Raw genomic sequence first — 14,600 nt, 5'->3', positions numbered from 1 at the left:
TAAAAAAACTATGAATTTTTAACGGACTTTAGCAGTCCCGGCCTATTAAAAACATAACATTAAAAATAAAGTCAAAACTAGCCGACGGAGTCTAAATGAAAGTTGTAGAGCATAATCTCACCTATGCGTGGATATAAAGAACTCGAAAATGGAGCCCGTACGCAAAAGCTACGGAATTTAGAAGATAGAAGCCAGGATTACGCCCAACGTAATTCAGGAGTACGCACAGCGTACTCAGGTGCAGGGGCGAGTCCCATCGGCTGCAGCTCTATGCCTAGCTAGACTCGAGTCGTAAGCCATGACGCAAAGTTATGCCCAGCGTAACCGAAGTACGCCCAGCGTAACGCGTACGCCCAGCGTACTCCGGTAGTACGCCCAGCGTACTCGCAATTTCAGCCTATAAATAGAAGGCATAAGCTCCGGATTTTAGCACACATTTCCCAAATTCACAGTTACTCTCAGACACTTGCAAGCACCAGAGGCCGTCCCGACACCCTCGATTTCTGCACCCGAGCCCCGGACGAAGGTTCTACGCTACCGAGATCCCCGAGAAGCTCGAAGACGCAGCTTTCCGCGGTTGAAGTTCTGCTCGACTCTAGTCCCACTCTCTTCAAACCGAACAAGTGAGTTCATACCCCTACTTTTCAAGTCTTTTCATGTTTTAGGGGGGGGGATACAAGTACAATACAAGAAAACGTATCGTTTTATATAAATGCAATATCTATCTTATTATTATTCGATACCAACATCTTACTTTACGTATAAAGTTAGTATATCATCAAGTTATTTTCACCAAATGGAACTTACTTTCTTAAAGACTATAATGGGTATAGTTTGCGAGTTATTCATGCATTCTTACATATACATCTTGAAAAAGGAAATACTTTCTTCTAAAGTGAAATAAATACTTTCTTATCGTAAATCTATTTATACTAAGTGATGTGAGATATTCAAACTTTAACGTACTTTTATGCATGCATTTCAAGTCCTGTATTATAAACCATAATCTCATGGAGGGAGAGCGTGATACTTGTGTATAGATCTATACGGGATTGACAACCCCGCACCTAAACTGTTAGCTACAGTTAGACCGACTGGTCTGGGGTGACAAATGTCATAACACTACAACACCTGAAGAATGTTGTTACAGGCAGTCTGTGTCAATAGTATGGTTATAAGACTCACACGAAAGTATAAAAACAAGCTTGATTTATGAGATTCATACATTCATTCAGTATTTACATTATTTTGAGTACAAACTTATCTTTATCATTCAATTACGAAAGATACTAACGCCTTCCAACTTTGGGAACTTTTCAAACTATATATGGAAAATATTGGATTTTCTGAAAACCACGTTCATCGATTTTCTTCCATAAAGACATTCTTTTCAATACAAAACACTTATGAACTCACCAACTTTATTGTTGACATTTTTTTCGAAACCACTTGTATTTCTCAGGGAATCAGTAATACAAGTAACTACAAGCTTTTGAAGAAGGAACGCTAAGGGCATTTATTATTAAACATTTTACATCATCATATTGTAATATTCTTTTGGAAACATGTATAACGCAACAATGTACGTTTTTATTATATATATGATGGTTGTGTTACTTTCTTTACAATATTCAATTGTTATGATACTACGTGAAGTCATCTACCCCCAAATGTTTCCGCCATTCTGGTTTAGGGGTGTGACAGATTGGTATCAGAGCATTGTTTATAGTGAACTAAGTATATCGAACCACATAAGATATACAAACTATAAATGCAAAGGGGACCAAAAACCCTCTGACAAAACGTTTTCATAAACAAAATATTTTCTTTTAAAAATATACATTTTTACTCGCATGCATCGGTCTCGTATCATAACAAAATTTTCTAAAAAGTATTAAGACAAGTTGCGACACTACGATTGGGCCTCGAGGTATGTAATCAAATTGAGAATAAATATAGCCTGATCAACTATATTTATCTTGGATTTGACCAACGTACGTCGAGGAATAGTCGTAGTGGACAACAAGTAAAAAACTTTCCAAATAAAATTTTTAGACTCGCAAATTTGAAATACTATAGGGGAATTGTTATAAAATAATAGGACAATGAAAAACCTGCACACCATAAGATGTAGTTAAGCTTAGGATGCCGCTAAATAGAAATTTCTTTTCTTATAAAATTCTCATACCTCTATCCTAGTACATACAACTGGTCGGATTCCATATACCGAGAGATCCCTACTACCCAAACCAAGGCAACGACGGATGGATAGAAGAAGACCCGAAAGAAGACCCGGAGGAAACCGAAGAGGAAGTCGAAGAAGAATTCGAAGTTGAAGTCGGAGAGGAATTCGAAGTCGACGAGGAGGTCGAGGAGGAAGAAGAAGATATTGATGGAACAGACTCCGAGCCGGAAGTAATCAACCCTCCTGTCCCTCATCCTCCCGAAGTTAGACCATATCACCCAAGTCCCATTCCCATCTGGGGAAGCCACCTCTACCATTGGAGCCGTCAACTAGGTGTACGCCCTCCCTTCGGCATGTGTCAGGATTTTTACAATGTCAGTGGAGGAGGCTCAGCTGATCGAGCGCTTCCCATCCTTGTGGGCACAATAGCCACCCAGAACTACCAGTCGGACATGCAAGCGGCCAGAATCCGTGAGGTCAATGCTGCTACACAGGGTAACGCCGCAGACATCCGTCGTCTGGACGGACTACACGAAAGTACCCAACTCCACACAGGAACGCTTCAAAACCAAATGGTGACAGCACTGGCAGAAATAAGAGAGATGAAGGAACAACAAGCAGTTCTTGAAAGGCGCCTAATGGGAGTCAAACAGTCGGATGCCGAGTCTAGCTCCAAAAGCACAACACGCCGCAAGTAGAACTTGCCCAACTCCAACAATTTTGATATAAAATAGGACCTCGGATAAAGTTTTTCTTATTTCCTTTGAACTTGTAATCGGAGGCCTCTAGAAATGTCAAATTTTCCTAAAATACGAAGCATAATGTAACACACCGTATGTGTGACATATATATAAATATGAAGTACTTCTTTACATACCTCTCGAAACTTATGGGATTATCTAAATTGTTACATCTACTTTGAACTAAAGTCAAAACAAATTACAAGATACAACTAACCCTCTAGCACACGATTGTCAAATCATTAGAAACTTATAGTGTTTCTCTACCAGAACATGCCTCCTCGTAGATCAGCACGCATAAACTCATCTCCAACACCACCTCCACCACCTCCTCCAATTATGGATGCTGCTATGTTCCAAACTGCTGTAATCGCCGCTGTAATGGAAACGATGGCTCAAATGAACAACAACGGGTCAGGAGGAGGAACAAACAGCTGTACAAATGGCCAAAGCCAAGGCTGTTCCAGAGTATGTACTTACAAAGACTTCACCAACGGAAAACCTATTCCCTTTTATGGGACTGGGGGAGTGATGGCTCTATCCCAATGGATAGAGAAAACGGAAGCTGTATTCAAAATTTACGCTTGCCCTGAAGAAAGCAAAGTAAAATTTTCCGCTTTTACTTTCTCCGAACGAGCCCTAACGTGGTGGAACGACCACGTCAAGGCACTAACCCTAGTAGTGGCGAACTCCATGGGTTGGGAAAATCTGAAACGAATGCTCCTACGAGAGTACTGCCCAAGAGGTGCGATTCAGAAGCTTGAACAGGAACTGTGCGGCCTTACGATGGTAGGTTCGGACATCGTGGACTATACCAACAGATTCAGTGACTTGATAATACTTTGCCCAGGAATGTTGATCCTGGAAAGCCAAAAGGTGGAAAGGTATATCTGGGGACTATCACCCCAACTTCGAGGGAGTGTGTTAGCCTCCAAACCCATGACATTCGACAGCGCCAAGGAACTGGCGCAATCTCTCGTTGATCATGGTGTCTGTCAAGGCGTCACGGCTATCGTCGCTGAACCAACCAAAGGGAACAACAACAAAGATAACAATGCCAACAACAACAGCAAGAAGAAATTCTGGAACAAGAGAAAGGGGCAAACTTCGCAAGAACCTTCAAAGAAACAAATGGTGGCGGTTCATGCCGCTACTGCTCCCACTACAACTCTTGCTACCCCTACGCCAACAAAACAATATGTTGGGAACTGCCAAAGTGCAGCAAATGCAACTACCATCACCACAGTAATTGCCGCGAAATGCACTGTAAAAACTGCGACAGGAAAGGGCACACTGCCCATTTTTGTAAGGCACCGACACGACCAATCACTCAAGTTCCTGATACTGGGATAAGCCAGGCATGTTATGGGTGTGGAGAAACCGGGTACTTCAAGAGGGATTGCCCCAAGACAAAGAATGTTGGTGGTGTTGGGAGAGTGCTGGCAATAGGTCAAATTGAAGCAATAGCTGACCCCACGGTGGTTACGGGTACGTTTCTCCTCGACAACATTTATGCATGCAGACTCTTTGACTGCGGTGTGGAGAGAAGTTTTGTGAGTCATAAATTCAAACATCTACTTAATCAAAAACCCCAACCACTCAATAAAATATTCACTGTAGAAATGGCAAACGGTAAAACGGAAAGCGCAAGCGATATGTACGTAGGGTGCAAATTAAATTTAAACGAGCACTTATTTCAAATCAATCTTATGCCCATTTCGATAAGAAGTTTTGATGTCATCATCGGTATGGACTGGTTAAGTCTTCACCATGCCGATATACTTTGTCACAAAAGGGTCGTTCGCCTCAATCTGCCAAACGGCGAAACTCTTGTCATTTATGGTGAAAAACCTAGTACAAAATTACAAATCATCTCCTGTGTTAAAGCACGAAAATATCTTCGCAAGGAATATCATGCCTTTCTAGCCCACGTAGTAGACCAGAAACAAGAACCGAAGAACATTAAAGACATTCCAGATGTCTGCAACTTCCCAGACATCTTCCCAGAAGATCTTCCAGGGATCCCACCAGAATGCCAAGTCGAGTTCAGAATCGACTTAATTCCCGGAACTACTCCAGTAACAAAGTCGCCTTACCGTCTAGCCCCAACCGAGATGCAGGAACTGTCCAGTCAATTAAACGAGCTGTTGAGCAAGGGCTTTATCAGACCGAGCTTCTCACCATGGGGAGCACCGGTCCTATTCGTGAAGAAGAAGGACGGATCTTTTCGCATGTGCATCGATTACCGGGAACTGAACAAACTCACGATCAAGAACCGATATCCCCTACCGCGCATAGACGATTTGTTCGACCAACTACAGGGAGCAAGCTACTTCTCAAAAATCGATCTAAGATCCGGTTATCACCAACTGCGAGTGCTGGAAGGAGACATCCCCAAAACGGCATTCCGAACACGCTATGGTCACTACGAGTTTGTAGTGATGCCCTTTGGATTGACAAATGCACCAGCAGTGTTCATGGACTTAATGAACCGGGTATGTCGTCCCTTCCTGGATAAATTCGTGATCGTGTTCATAGATGATATACTCATCTATTCAAGAAGCAAGGAAGAACACAACCAACACCTCTGCCAAGTCTTGGAAACATTGAGGGCAGAAAAGCTATATGCAAAATTTTCAAAGTGTGAGTTTTGGATTCAGGAAGTAGATTTCGTAGGTCACGTGGTAAGCAAAGAAGGGATACATGTGGATCCTTCTAAGATCAAGGCAACAGAAAATTGGATGATCCCAAGAACCCCAACAGAAATCCGGCAATTTTTGGGACTCGCCACATATTACTGAAGGTTTATACAAAACTTTTCGAAGATTGCTAAGCCACTTACCACCTTGACTCAGAAGAGCGTGACCTTCGACTGGGGAGAAAAACAAGACATCGCGTTTCAAACACTAAAGCGAGCCTTATGTAGTGCGCCCATTCTAACCTTACTAGAAGGAACAGAAGACTTCGTGGTCTATTGTAATGCGTTAAACCAAGGACTTGGGTGTGTCCTGATGCAACGAGGGAAGGTCATCGCCTACGCCTGAAGACAACTAAAGACGCACGAAGTAAACTACACAACACACGATCTCGAGCTAGGAGCAGTCGTTTTCGCTCTAAAGATATGGAGACACTATCTCTACGGCACGAAATGTACAGTCTTCACCGATCATAAAAGTCTCCAGCATATCCTCAACCAGAAAGAACTCAACATGAGACAAAGACGGTGGGTAGAACTACTAAACTATTACGAATGCGAAATTCAATATCATCCCGGAAAGGATAACGTGGTGGCCGACGCACTCAGCTGGAAGGAATACTCGGGCCGCAGAGTGAAGTCTCTAACTATGACAATCCACTCACACATGTCCACACAAATCAGGGAAGCCCAAGTAGAAGCCTTAAGATCTGAAAATGTGACAGGGGAAGCCTTAAGGGGAATGGATAAGAAGCTTGAAGTCAAGAATGATGGAGTTCGTTACTTCATGGATCAGATCTGGACACCGAAGTTTGGCGGATTCAGAGAAGTCGTCATGAACGAAGCCCATAAGACATGATACTCCATACATCCTGGCTCGGATAAGATGTATCTCGACCTCAAGAAACTGTACTGGTGGCCGAACATGAAGGCCGAAATTGCTACCTACGTGAGCAAATGTCTGACGTGCGCCAAAGTCAAGGTGGAATACCAAAAGCCCTCGGGATTGTTGCAACAACCAGAAATACCCGAATGGAAGTGGGAGCGGATAACCATGGATTTCATAACCAAATTACCCAAGACAGCAAGCGGGCACGACACCATCAGGGTGATCGTCGACAGGTTAACTAAATCAACGCATTTCCTACCAATCAAAGAAACGGATAAATTGGAGAAACTAACTAGAACATACCTCAGGGAGATTGTATGGCTACATGGTGTGCCCATATCCATTATCTCGGACCGAGATAGTAGATTCACCTCAAGGTTCTGACAGTAGCTGCAAAAATCTCTAGGAACAAGACTAGACATGAGTACTCCTTATCACCCGCAAACTGACGGCCAGAGTGAGAGAACCATACAAACCCTAGAAGATATGTTGAGATCTTGCGTAATCGATTTTGGCAAAGCATGGGACACCCATCTACCCTTGGTCGAGTTCTCGTACAACAATAGCTACCACACTAGCATCAAGGCTACCCCATTTGAATCCCTCTACTATACGGCCGTAAATGCAGATCGCCTCTGTGCTGGGCTGAAGTAGGGGACACGCAACTAGCAAAAGGGCAAGCAACAGACAACACGCTCACTGGGCCAGAAATTATAAGGGACACTACGGAGAAGATTGTTCAGATCCGGGAACGACTGAAAGCATCAAGGGACAGACAAAAGAGTTACGCAGATAAAAGACGAAAACCCTTAGAATTCCAGGTTGGAGACCGTGTCCTACTAAAAGTCTCGCCCTGGAAAGGGTTAATACGTTTCGGAAAGCGTGGGAAACTGAACCCAAGATACATTGGACCATTCGAGATCCTTACCAGGATCGGTCTAGTGGCTTACAAACTTCGATTACCTCAGGAACTCCACAACGTACACTCTACCTTTCATGTATCAAACCTAAAGAAGTGCTTGTCCGATGAGACCCTTGACATCCCTCTGGACGAAATTGTAATAAATGAGAATCTCCAATTCGTAGAAGAACCAGTAGAGATCATGGATCGGGAAATTAAAAGGACTAAACAAAGCCGCATACCTATTGTAAAGGTCCGCTAGAACGCCAAGCAAGGACCTGAATACACCTGGGAACGCGAGGATCAGATGAAACAAAAGTACCCGTATCTCTTCCCTAACCTGTAAACTCAGTCTTAGATTAAATTTCGTGATCAAATTTTTTCCAACAGGGGGAATGATGTGACAACCATATATTTTTCCAAAAGCAATGTAACACTCAAAAGTCAAATACAACGAAAACTATTTGGAATCAACGAAATTAACCTCAAAAATAGAGTGTTCAAAATATCTAAATTGGGATGCATCAAATGTTAGATATCGTGCCAAGGTTTCCAAAAACATAAAGAACATTCGAAACCGGGTTATATTGAAGAAACTATAACCACTCAAATATTTACGACACACCCGGTAAAACACTATTTAACGTAAAAAGTGAAATTACAATAAAATGCATTTTAGCCTTAAGTATCTAAACAAAAGTTGTAGAGTTCGTTAAACTGTAAACGTACATAAAAAGATTGCCCAAATTGGACCTTGTATGAAGAAGTTACGAATTGTCTAAGTTTCGTAACAATAGTAGAGGGCTAAAAACTCAAATTGAAGACCGAGCGATATTTAGCTAATGCAACCTAAACGAAAGTTGAAGGTCTCCACAATAGGAGTAAGATGATAAAAAGACAAACAAAAACCGACGTCGGATAAAGAAACTATGAATTTTTAACAGACTTTAGCAGTCCCGGCCTATTAAAAACATAACATTAAAAATAAAGTCAAACCTAGCCGACGGAGTCTAAATGAAAGTTGTAGAGCATAATCTCACCTACGCGTGGATATAAAGAACTCGAAAAACGGAGCCCGTACGCGAAAGCTACGGAATTTAGAAGATAGAAGCCAGGATTACACCCAACATAATTCAGGAGTACGCCCAGCGTACTCAGGTGCATGGTCGAGTCTCATCGGCTACAACTCTATGCCTAGCTAGACTCGAGTCGTAAGCCATGACGCAAAGTTACGCCCAGCGTAACCGAAGTACGCCCAGCGTAACGCATACGCCCAGCGTACTCCGGTAGTACGCCCAGCGTACTCACAATTTCAGCCCTATAAATAGAAGGCATAAGCTCCGGATTTTAACATACATTTCCCAAATTCACACTTACTCTCACACACTTGCAAGCACCAGAGGCCGTACCGACACCCTCGATTTCCGCACCCGAGCCCCCGACGAAGGTTCTACGCTACCGAGATCCCCGAGAAGCTCGAAGACGCAGCTTTCCGCGGTTGAAGTTCTGCTCGACTCTAGTCCCACTCTCTTCAAACCGAACAAGTGAGTTCATACCCCTACTTTTCAAGTCTTTTCATGTTTTAGGGGGGGGGGGGGGAATACAAGTACAATACAAGAAAACATATCGTTTTATATAAATGCAATATCTATCTTATTATTATTCGATACCAACATCTTACTTTACGTATAAAGTTAGTATATCATCAAGTTATTTTCACCAAATGGAACTTACTTTCTTAAAGACTATAATGGGTATTGTTTGCGAGTTATTCATGCATTCTTACGTATACATCTTGAAAAAGGAAATACTTTCTTCTAAAGTGAAATAAATACTTTCTTATCATAAATCTATTTATACTAAGTGATGTGAGATATTCAACTTTAACGTACTTTTATGCATGCATTTCAAGTCCTGTATTATAAGCCATAATCTCTTGGAGGGAGAGCGTGATACTTGTGTATAGATTTATACGGGATTGACAACCCCGCACCTAAACTGTTAGCTATAGTTAGACCGACAGGTCTGGGGTGACAAATGTCATAACACTACAACACCTGAAGAATGTTGTTATAGGCAATCTGTGTCAATAGTATGGTTATAAGACTCAAACCAAAGTATAAAAACAAGCTTGATTTACGAGATTCATACATTCATTCAGTATTTACATTATTTTGAGTACAAACTTATCTTTATCATTCAATTACGAAAGATACTAACGCCTTCCAACTTTGGGAACTTTTCAAACTATATATGGAAAATATTGGATTTTCTGAAAACCACGTTCATCGATTTTCTTCCATAAAGACATTCTTTTCAATACAAAACACTTATGAACTCACCAACTTTATTGTTGACATTTTTTTCGAAACCACTTGTATTTCTCAGGGAATCAGTAATACAAGTAACTACAAGCTTTTGAAGAAGGAACGCTAAGGGCGTTTATTATTAAACATTTTACATCATCATATTGTAATATTCTTTTGGAAACATGTATAACGCAAAAATTTACGTTTTTATTATATATATGATGGTTGTGTTACGTTCTTTACAATATTTAATTGTTATGATACTAAGTGAAGTCATCCACCCCCGAATGTTTCCGCCATTCTGGTTTGGGGTTGTGACAAGATCTATATGATTTTGTTTACAAAAACATCCCTATGGAACATCGTGTCTTCAAAGCTCAGAATCCTTGTGTTCATTGTGGAGCAAAACGAATACAATTTGAATTCCCTACCTTTTGTTGCAAGAGTGGGAGGATAAGACTAGCATACTCCCTTATTCCCACATAATTGCTCCAACTATTCACAAAGCAAGATCGACTAGAAGAAGTTTTCAGGTACAACATAAGGGCGTACAACTCAAATTTTTCATTCACATCATTGGGTGTCAAGGTAGATAAAGAATTGGCGACTATGACTTATGGAGTGTATACTTTTTGTGCGCACGGAACATTCTATCATAATATTGATCAGCTAATTCCAAGGGAAGGCGAGTCGAAGTACTTGCAGTTGTACTTTTATGATGGTCAAAATGAATTATCAGAGAGATAGATAGATAGATAGATAGATAGATAGATAGATAGATAGATAGAGAGGTAAGCACCCGAATGTTGATAAAAAATAATTGAAAAAATTATTCGTATTCTTTCTTTGAACCCATATGTTAGAAAATTTTGACGTCTTTCAGATCTAGGTCTGCTTGAAAATTATAGAGCGACTCTGAATCAGTGAAACTTGACCAGAGGGTGTACAATAAGCCAACCACATCTGAGGCGTGAATGCTATTACTTATCTTTATGTTATTTAAAATAAAATGTGTCATATTTATTATGAAAGATATACAGATTATTCACGTTATTAAACCACACATTTACATAGGTTGCTGGTATTTGGGTTGAAGGCAATGACAACACACTGCATATAAGAGAAGTATTATTGTGTATGGTAGGTCAGACCATACTAAAACAATTCAACATCACTATGGTTATTATGATCCATTGTCTTATCCTTTATTCTTTCGCAACGGAGAGTTTGGATGGCATCATAAAATACCAAGACAGGGAGTCTCCATAGATGAGATTATTACTGAAAATGAAAACGTTGGCGAGGATTTTGAAGGTATGCCTTAAATTATATTTTACATTTTTATTACAAATAACAACTATTACCTTATGCATACACATAAAAAAAATTTATAAGTATAATGTAAATTATTATATCGCACATTCTAATTCAATAAGTGGGAGAATACTGTAACTATGTGCGAGTACTATTGTTACAAGTTCCAGATACGATCAAATCATAACGTGATTCTGTTGGGAGGGAGATTGTTCCAACAATTTATGGTAGATACGTACATAAAGGTTGAGACTTCACTTTGGTTTTTTGTGAAAAAAACCAAACCAAAATCAGAGCTGATTTATACCAAAGTATTGTTGAATGCTTTAATGCCGGTGAGGGTCAAACAAGTATGGTTAGACAACGAGTTGTGTTACCTTCAAGTTTCATCGAAGGCCCACGTGACATGAGAAATCAATTTCTGGATGCCATGATCTTAGTTCAAGAGGATGGGAATTCCTTACAATGACATGCAACTCAAATTGGAAAGAAATTGTAGATGAGTTATTGCCCTAGACAAACAGCTCAAGATCGACCAACTCTTGTTGCAAGAGTTTTTTGTGCTAAATTAGAGGATCTCAAGGTACAATTATTGAAGAGGAATATCATTGGTGAGGTAGGAGCACATGTATATGTGGTAGATTTTCAAAAGCGTGGATTGCCAAATGTATATTTCTTCCTAATAATGAGATATGCACATAAGATGACCAATCCAGACGATTATTATAAAATCGTGTGCGCCGAAATTCCAGATCCAATTACGTATTCCGAAATGCATGATCTGGTTAAAAATCATATGATTCATGGTCCTCGTGGTAGTTTACAAGAAAAAAGTCCACATATGGAGGGTGTTCCCAAAAAATGTCGTTTCAGGTATCCTAGGAAATTCAACGACAAAACATCACAAGGTGAATATAAGCATTGCAAAGTTGGATAATAGATGGGTGGCTCCATACAGCCCAAAGTTGCTAATGATGTTAAATTGTCATATCAACATTGAGGTTTATTCGATATAAAATTTGTGAAGTACATCTTCAAGTATGTTTATAAGGGTCATGATAAATAAGTTATCCATATTGATCAAGACAGACAAAATGACACGATTAATGAAATACGCAGGTTTCAAGATGTGCGTTATGTATGCCCCCCTTAGGCGATTTGGCGGATTTTTAGCTTTCCACTTTCTCAGATCCACCCTTGTGGATGGCTTTGCAAATACATCTACCAAATCAACAGTTAGTTAGGTTCAAATATGGTGATAGAATGGAAGATATTGTTGAAAGGGAGAAAGATAAGAATTCAACTTTTATGGCATTTTTCGAGAAGAATAAAGAAGACTCCAATGCTAGAAAATATATGTACAAGGATTTCCCCAAACATTTTACATGGAATTTGAGCACACATCGTTGGAGTCCCCGAAAACTAAAATCAATGATAGGAAGACTGGTTTATGCTAATCCAGCTGAAGGAGAGAGGTACTACCTACGCCTGCTTTTATGTCATATTACTGGGCCTACTTGCTTTGAAGATATATACACAATCAACGGTGTATTACACCCTACATTTCAAAATACGGCTCTTGAGAGAGGATTAATAGACACTGATGATAACTTGTCCCAATGTCTTGCAGAGGCTTCCTTATTTCAATTCCCCAATACCCTTAGAAGGCTATTAGCTACGATATTGATTTTTTGTGAACCGGGCGATGTTCGTAAGTTATGGTGTGACAACTATGATTCTTTTTCTGAATATTATAGGAAATAATATGTGTGTTCTGAACGAGTCCAAAATATGGTCCTCATCGACATCAGAGTCTTCCTACAATCTTTGGGAAAGAAACTTAGTGATTACGGTCTTCTAGATGTGAATGAAGACATTAATTTACAAGCAAGAGGTTGTCGTGAGGTGCAAGAAGAATAATCTATACTTGTGGAAAACAAAGACTTACATACAAAAGATTCTCTCAATCCTAACTGGAAATTCGCATATGATGAGATAATGAGGCGCATGGAAGAAAACATTATGGGTATGTTCTTCATAGATGGTCCTGGTGGAACTGGAAAGACGTTTCTGTACAGAGCTTTATTAGCTAATATTTGTGCCCATGGTCTCATTGCACTTGCGACAACTACGTCAGGTGTTGCGGCTAATAACATGCCAGGACGGAGAACAGCCCACTCGAGATTTAAAATTCCCCTTAATCTTGAAAATAACTTGACGTGCAAAATAAATAAACAAAGTGGGGCAGATCATCTACTTCGTGAGGCAAAGGTAATCATATGGGATGAAGCATCAATAGCTTAGAGGAAAGCAGTGGAGGCAGTTGATCGAACAATGCAAGACATCACAGGTGAGAAACTCTCGTTCGGTGGAAAGATAATGATTATGGGAGGTGACTTTAGACAGGTGTTGTCGGTTGTAAAACATGGCACGCGAGCACAAATTGAAGACTCTAGCTTACGAATGTCACCTCTTTGGCCATCGATTTAAAGGCTTCGGTTAACTATCAACATGAGAGCAGTAACCGGCCCATGGTTTTCAAATTTTTTTATACAGGTCGGTGATGGAAATGAGGAAACAGTGGACGAGAGCTTTATTCGCATACCTGATGACATGGATATTAAATACACTAATAAAGCTAACTCAGTGGATGCTCTTATTGATGCAATCATTCCTTCTTTGCAATTCAACGAAGATGATTCAAAATTTATCATTTCTAGGGTAATATTGACAACTAAAAATGAAAGTGTTGATGAGATAAATGACCAAATGATCGAGCGGTTTTCAGGAGAGAAAAAAGTTTGCTACAGTTATGATGAAGCGGAAGACTATAGTAATAACTTATATCTGACGAAGTTCTTGAACTCGCTGAATGTTAGTGGTCTTCCCCCTCATTATCTTTGGTTAAAAATTGGTTGTCCAATGATACTATTACGAAATATCGATCCTTCGAATGGATTACGTAATTGTACCAAATTGATATGTAGAGCTTTCTAGCAAAATGTCATTAATGCAGAAATAGTTGTTGGTCAGCATGCTGGAAAAAATGTGTTTTGGCCAAGAATTCCTCTATGTCTGTCTAATGATGACATGCTCCCATTCAAATTGAAGAGAAAGAAATTTCCACTTCGCCTCGTTTTCTCGATGACGATCAATAAATCTCAAGGACAAACAATTCCAAACATGGGAGTTTATCTACCAGAATCGGTATTCTCACATGACCAACTTTATGTGGCCTTATCTAGAGGAATATCGCGTGTTGATACAAAGGTATTAGTAAAGCCAGAAAAAAGGTTCGATCATGATGCAATCTACACATCAAATGTAGTGTACAAAGAAGTCTTATATGATTAATAAGGTATAATTAAGAACTCATTATTTTAAAATTGTTACAATATGTATCGTGTAAAATCATTAGATGTGTATTATAGAGCATGTCATTATATTTATGCATTGACTTTTATCTATTGGTGCTCTAAAAGAACAAACATGCATGAATGTAGATTTAATATTTATAAGGAAGTAACATGTACATTTATTTCTCAACGTTTAATTGTAGAAATGAAA

The 14,600-nt window shown here is 39.8% G+C and overlaps 1 protein-coding gene across 1 annotated transcript; it reads left to right on the top strand.

The window, feature by feature from the left end:
- The first annotated feature begins 3,198 nt into the window (after positions 1-3,198).
- On the top strand, positions 3,199-14,387 carry LOC145059672 (uncharacterized). Its single transcript, XM_079007484.1, has 3 exons — positions 3,199-3,393; positions 13,590-13,995; positions 14,050-14,387. The coding sequence occupies exons 1-3, from the start codon at positions 3,199-3,201 to the stop codon at positions 14,385-14,387; spliced, it is 939 nt and encodes a 312-aa protein (XP_078863610.1).
- The last annotated feature ends 213 nt before the right edge of the window (positions 14,388-14,600 follow it).

The sequence above is a fragment of the Lactuca serriola genome, chromosome 6, assembly GCF_051521515.1.
Source record: "Lactuca serriola cultivar US96UC23 chromosome 6, Lser_US96UC23_V15, whole genome shotgun sequence".
Lineage (NCBI taxonomy): Eukaryota > Viridiplantae > Streptophyta > Magnoliopsida > Asterales > Asteraceae > Lactuca > Lactuca serriola.
The sequence above is the reverse complement of the archived record's forward strand: the minus strand, read 5'-3'. Positions and strand labels throughout refer to the sequence as shown.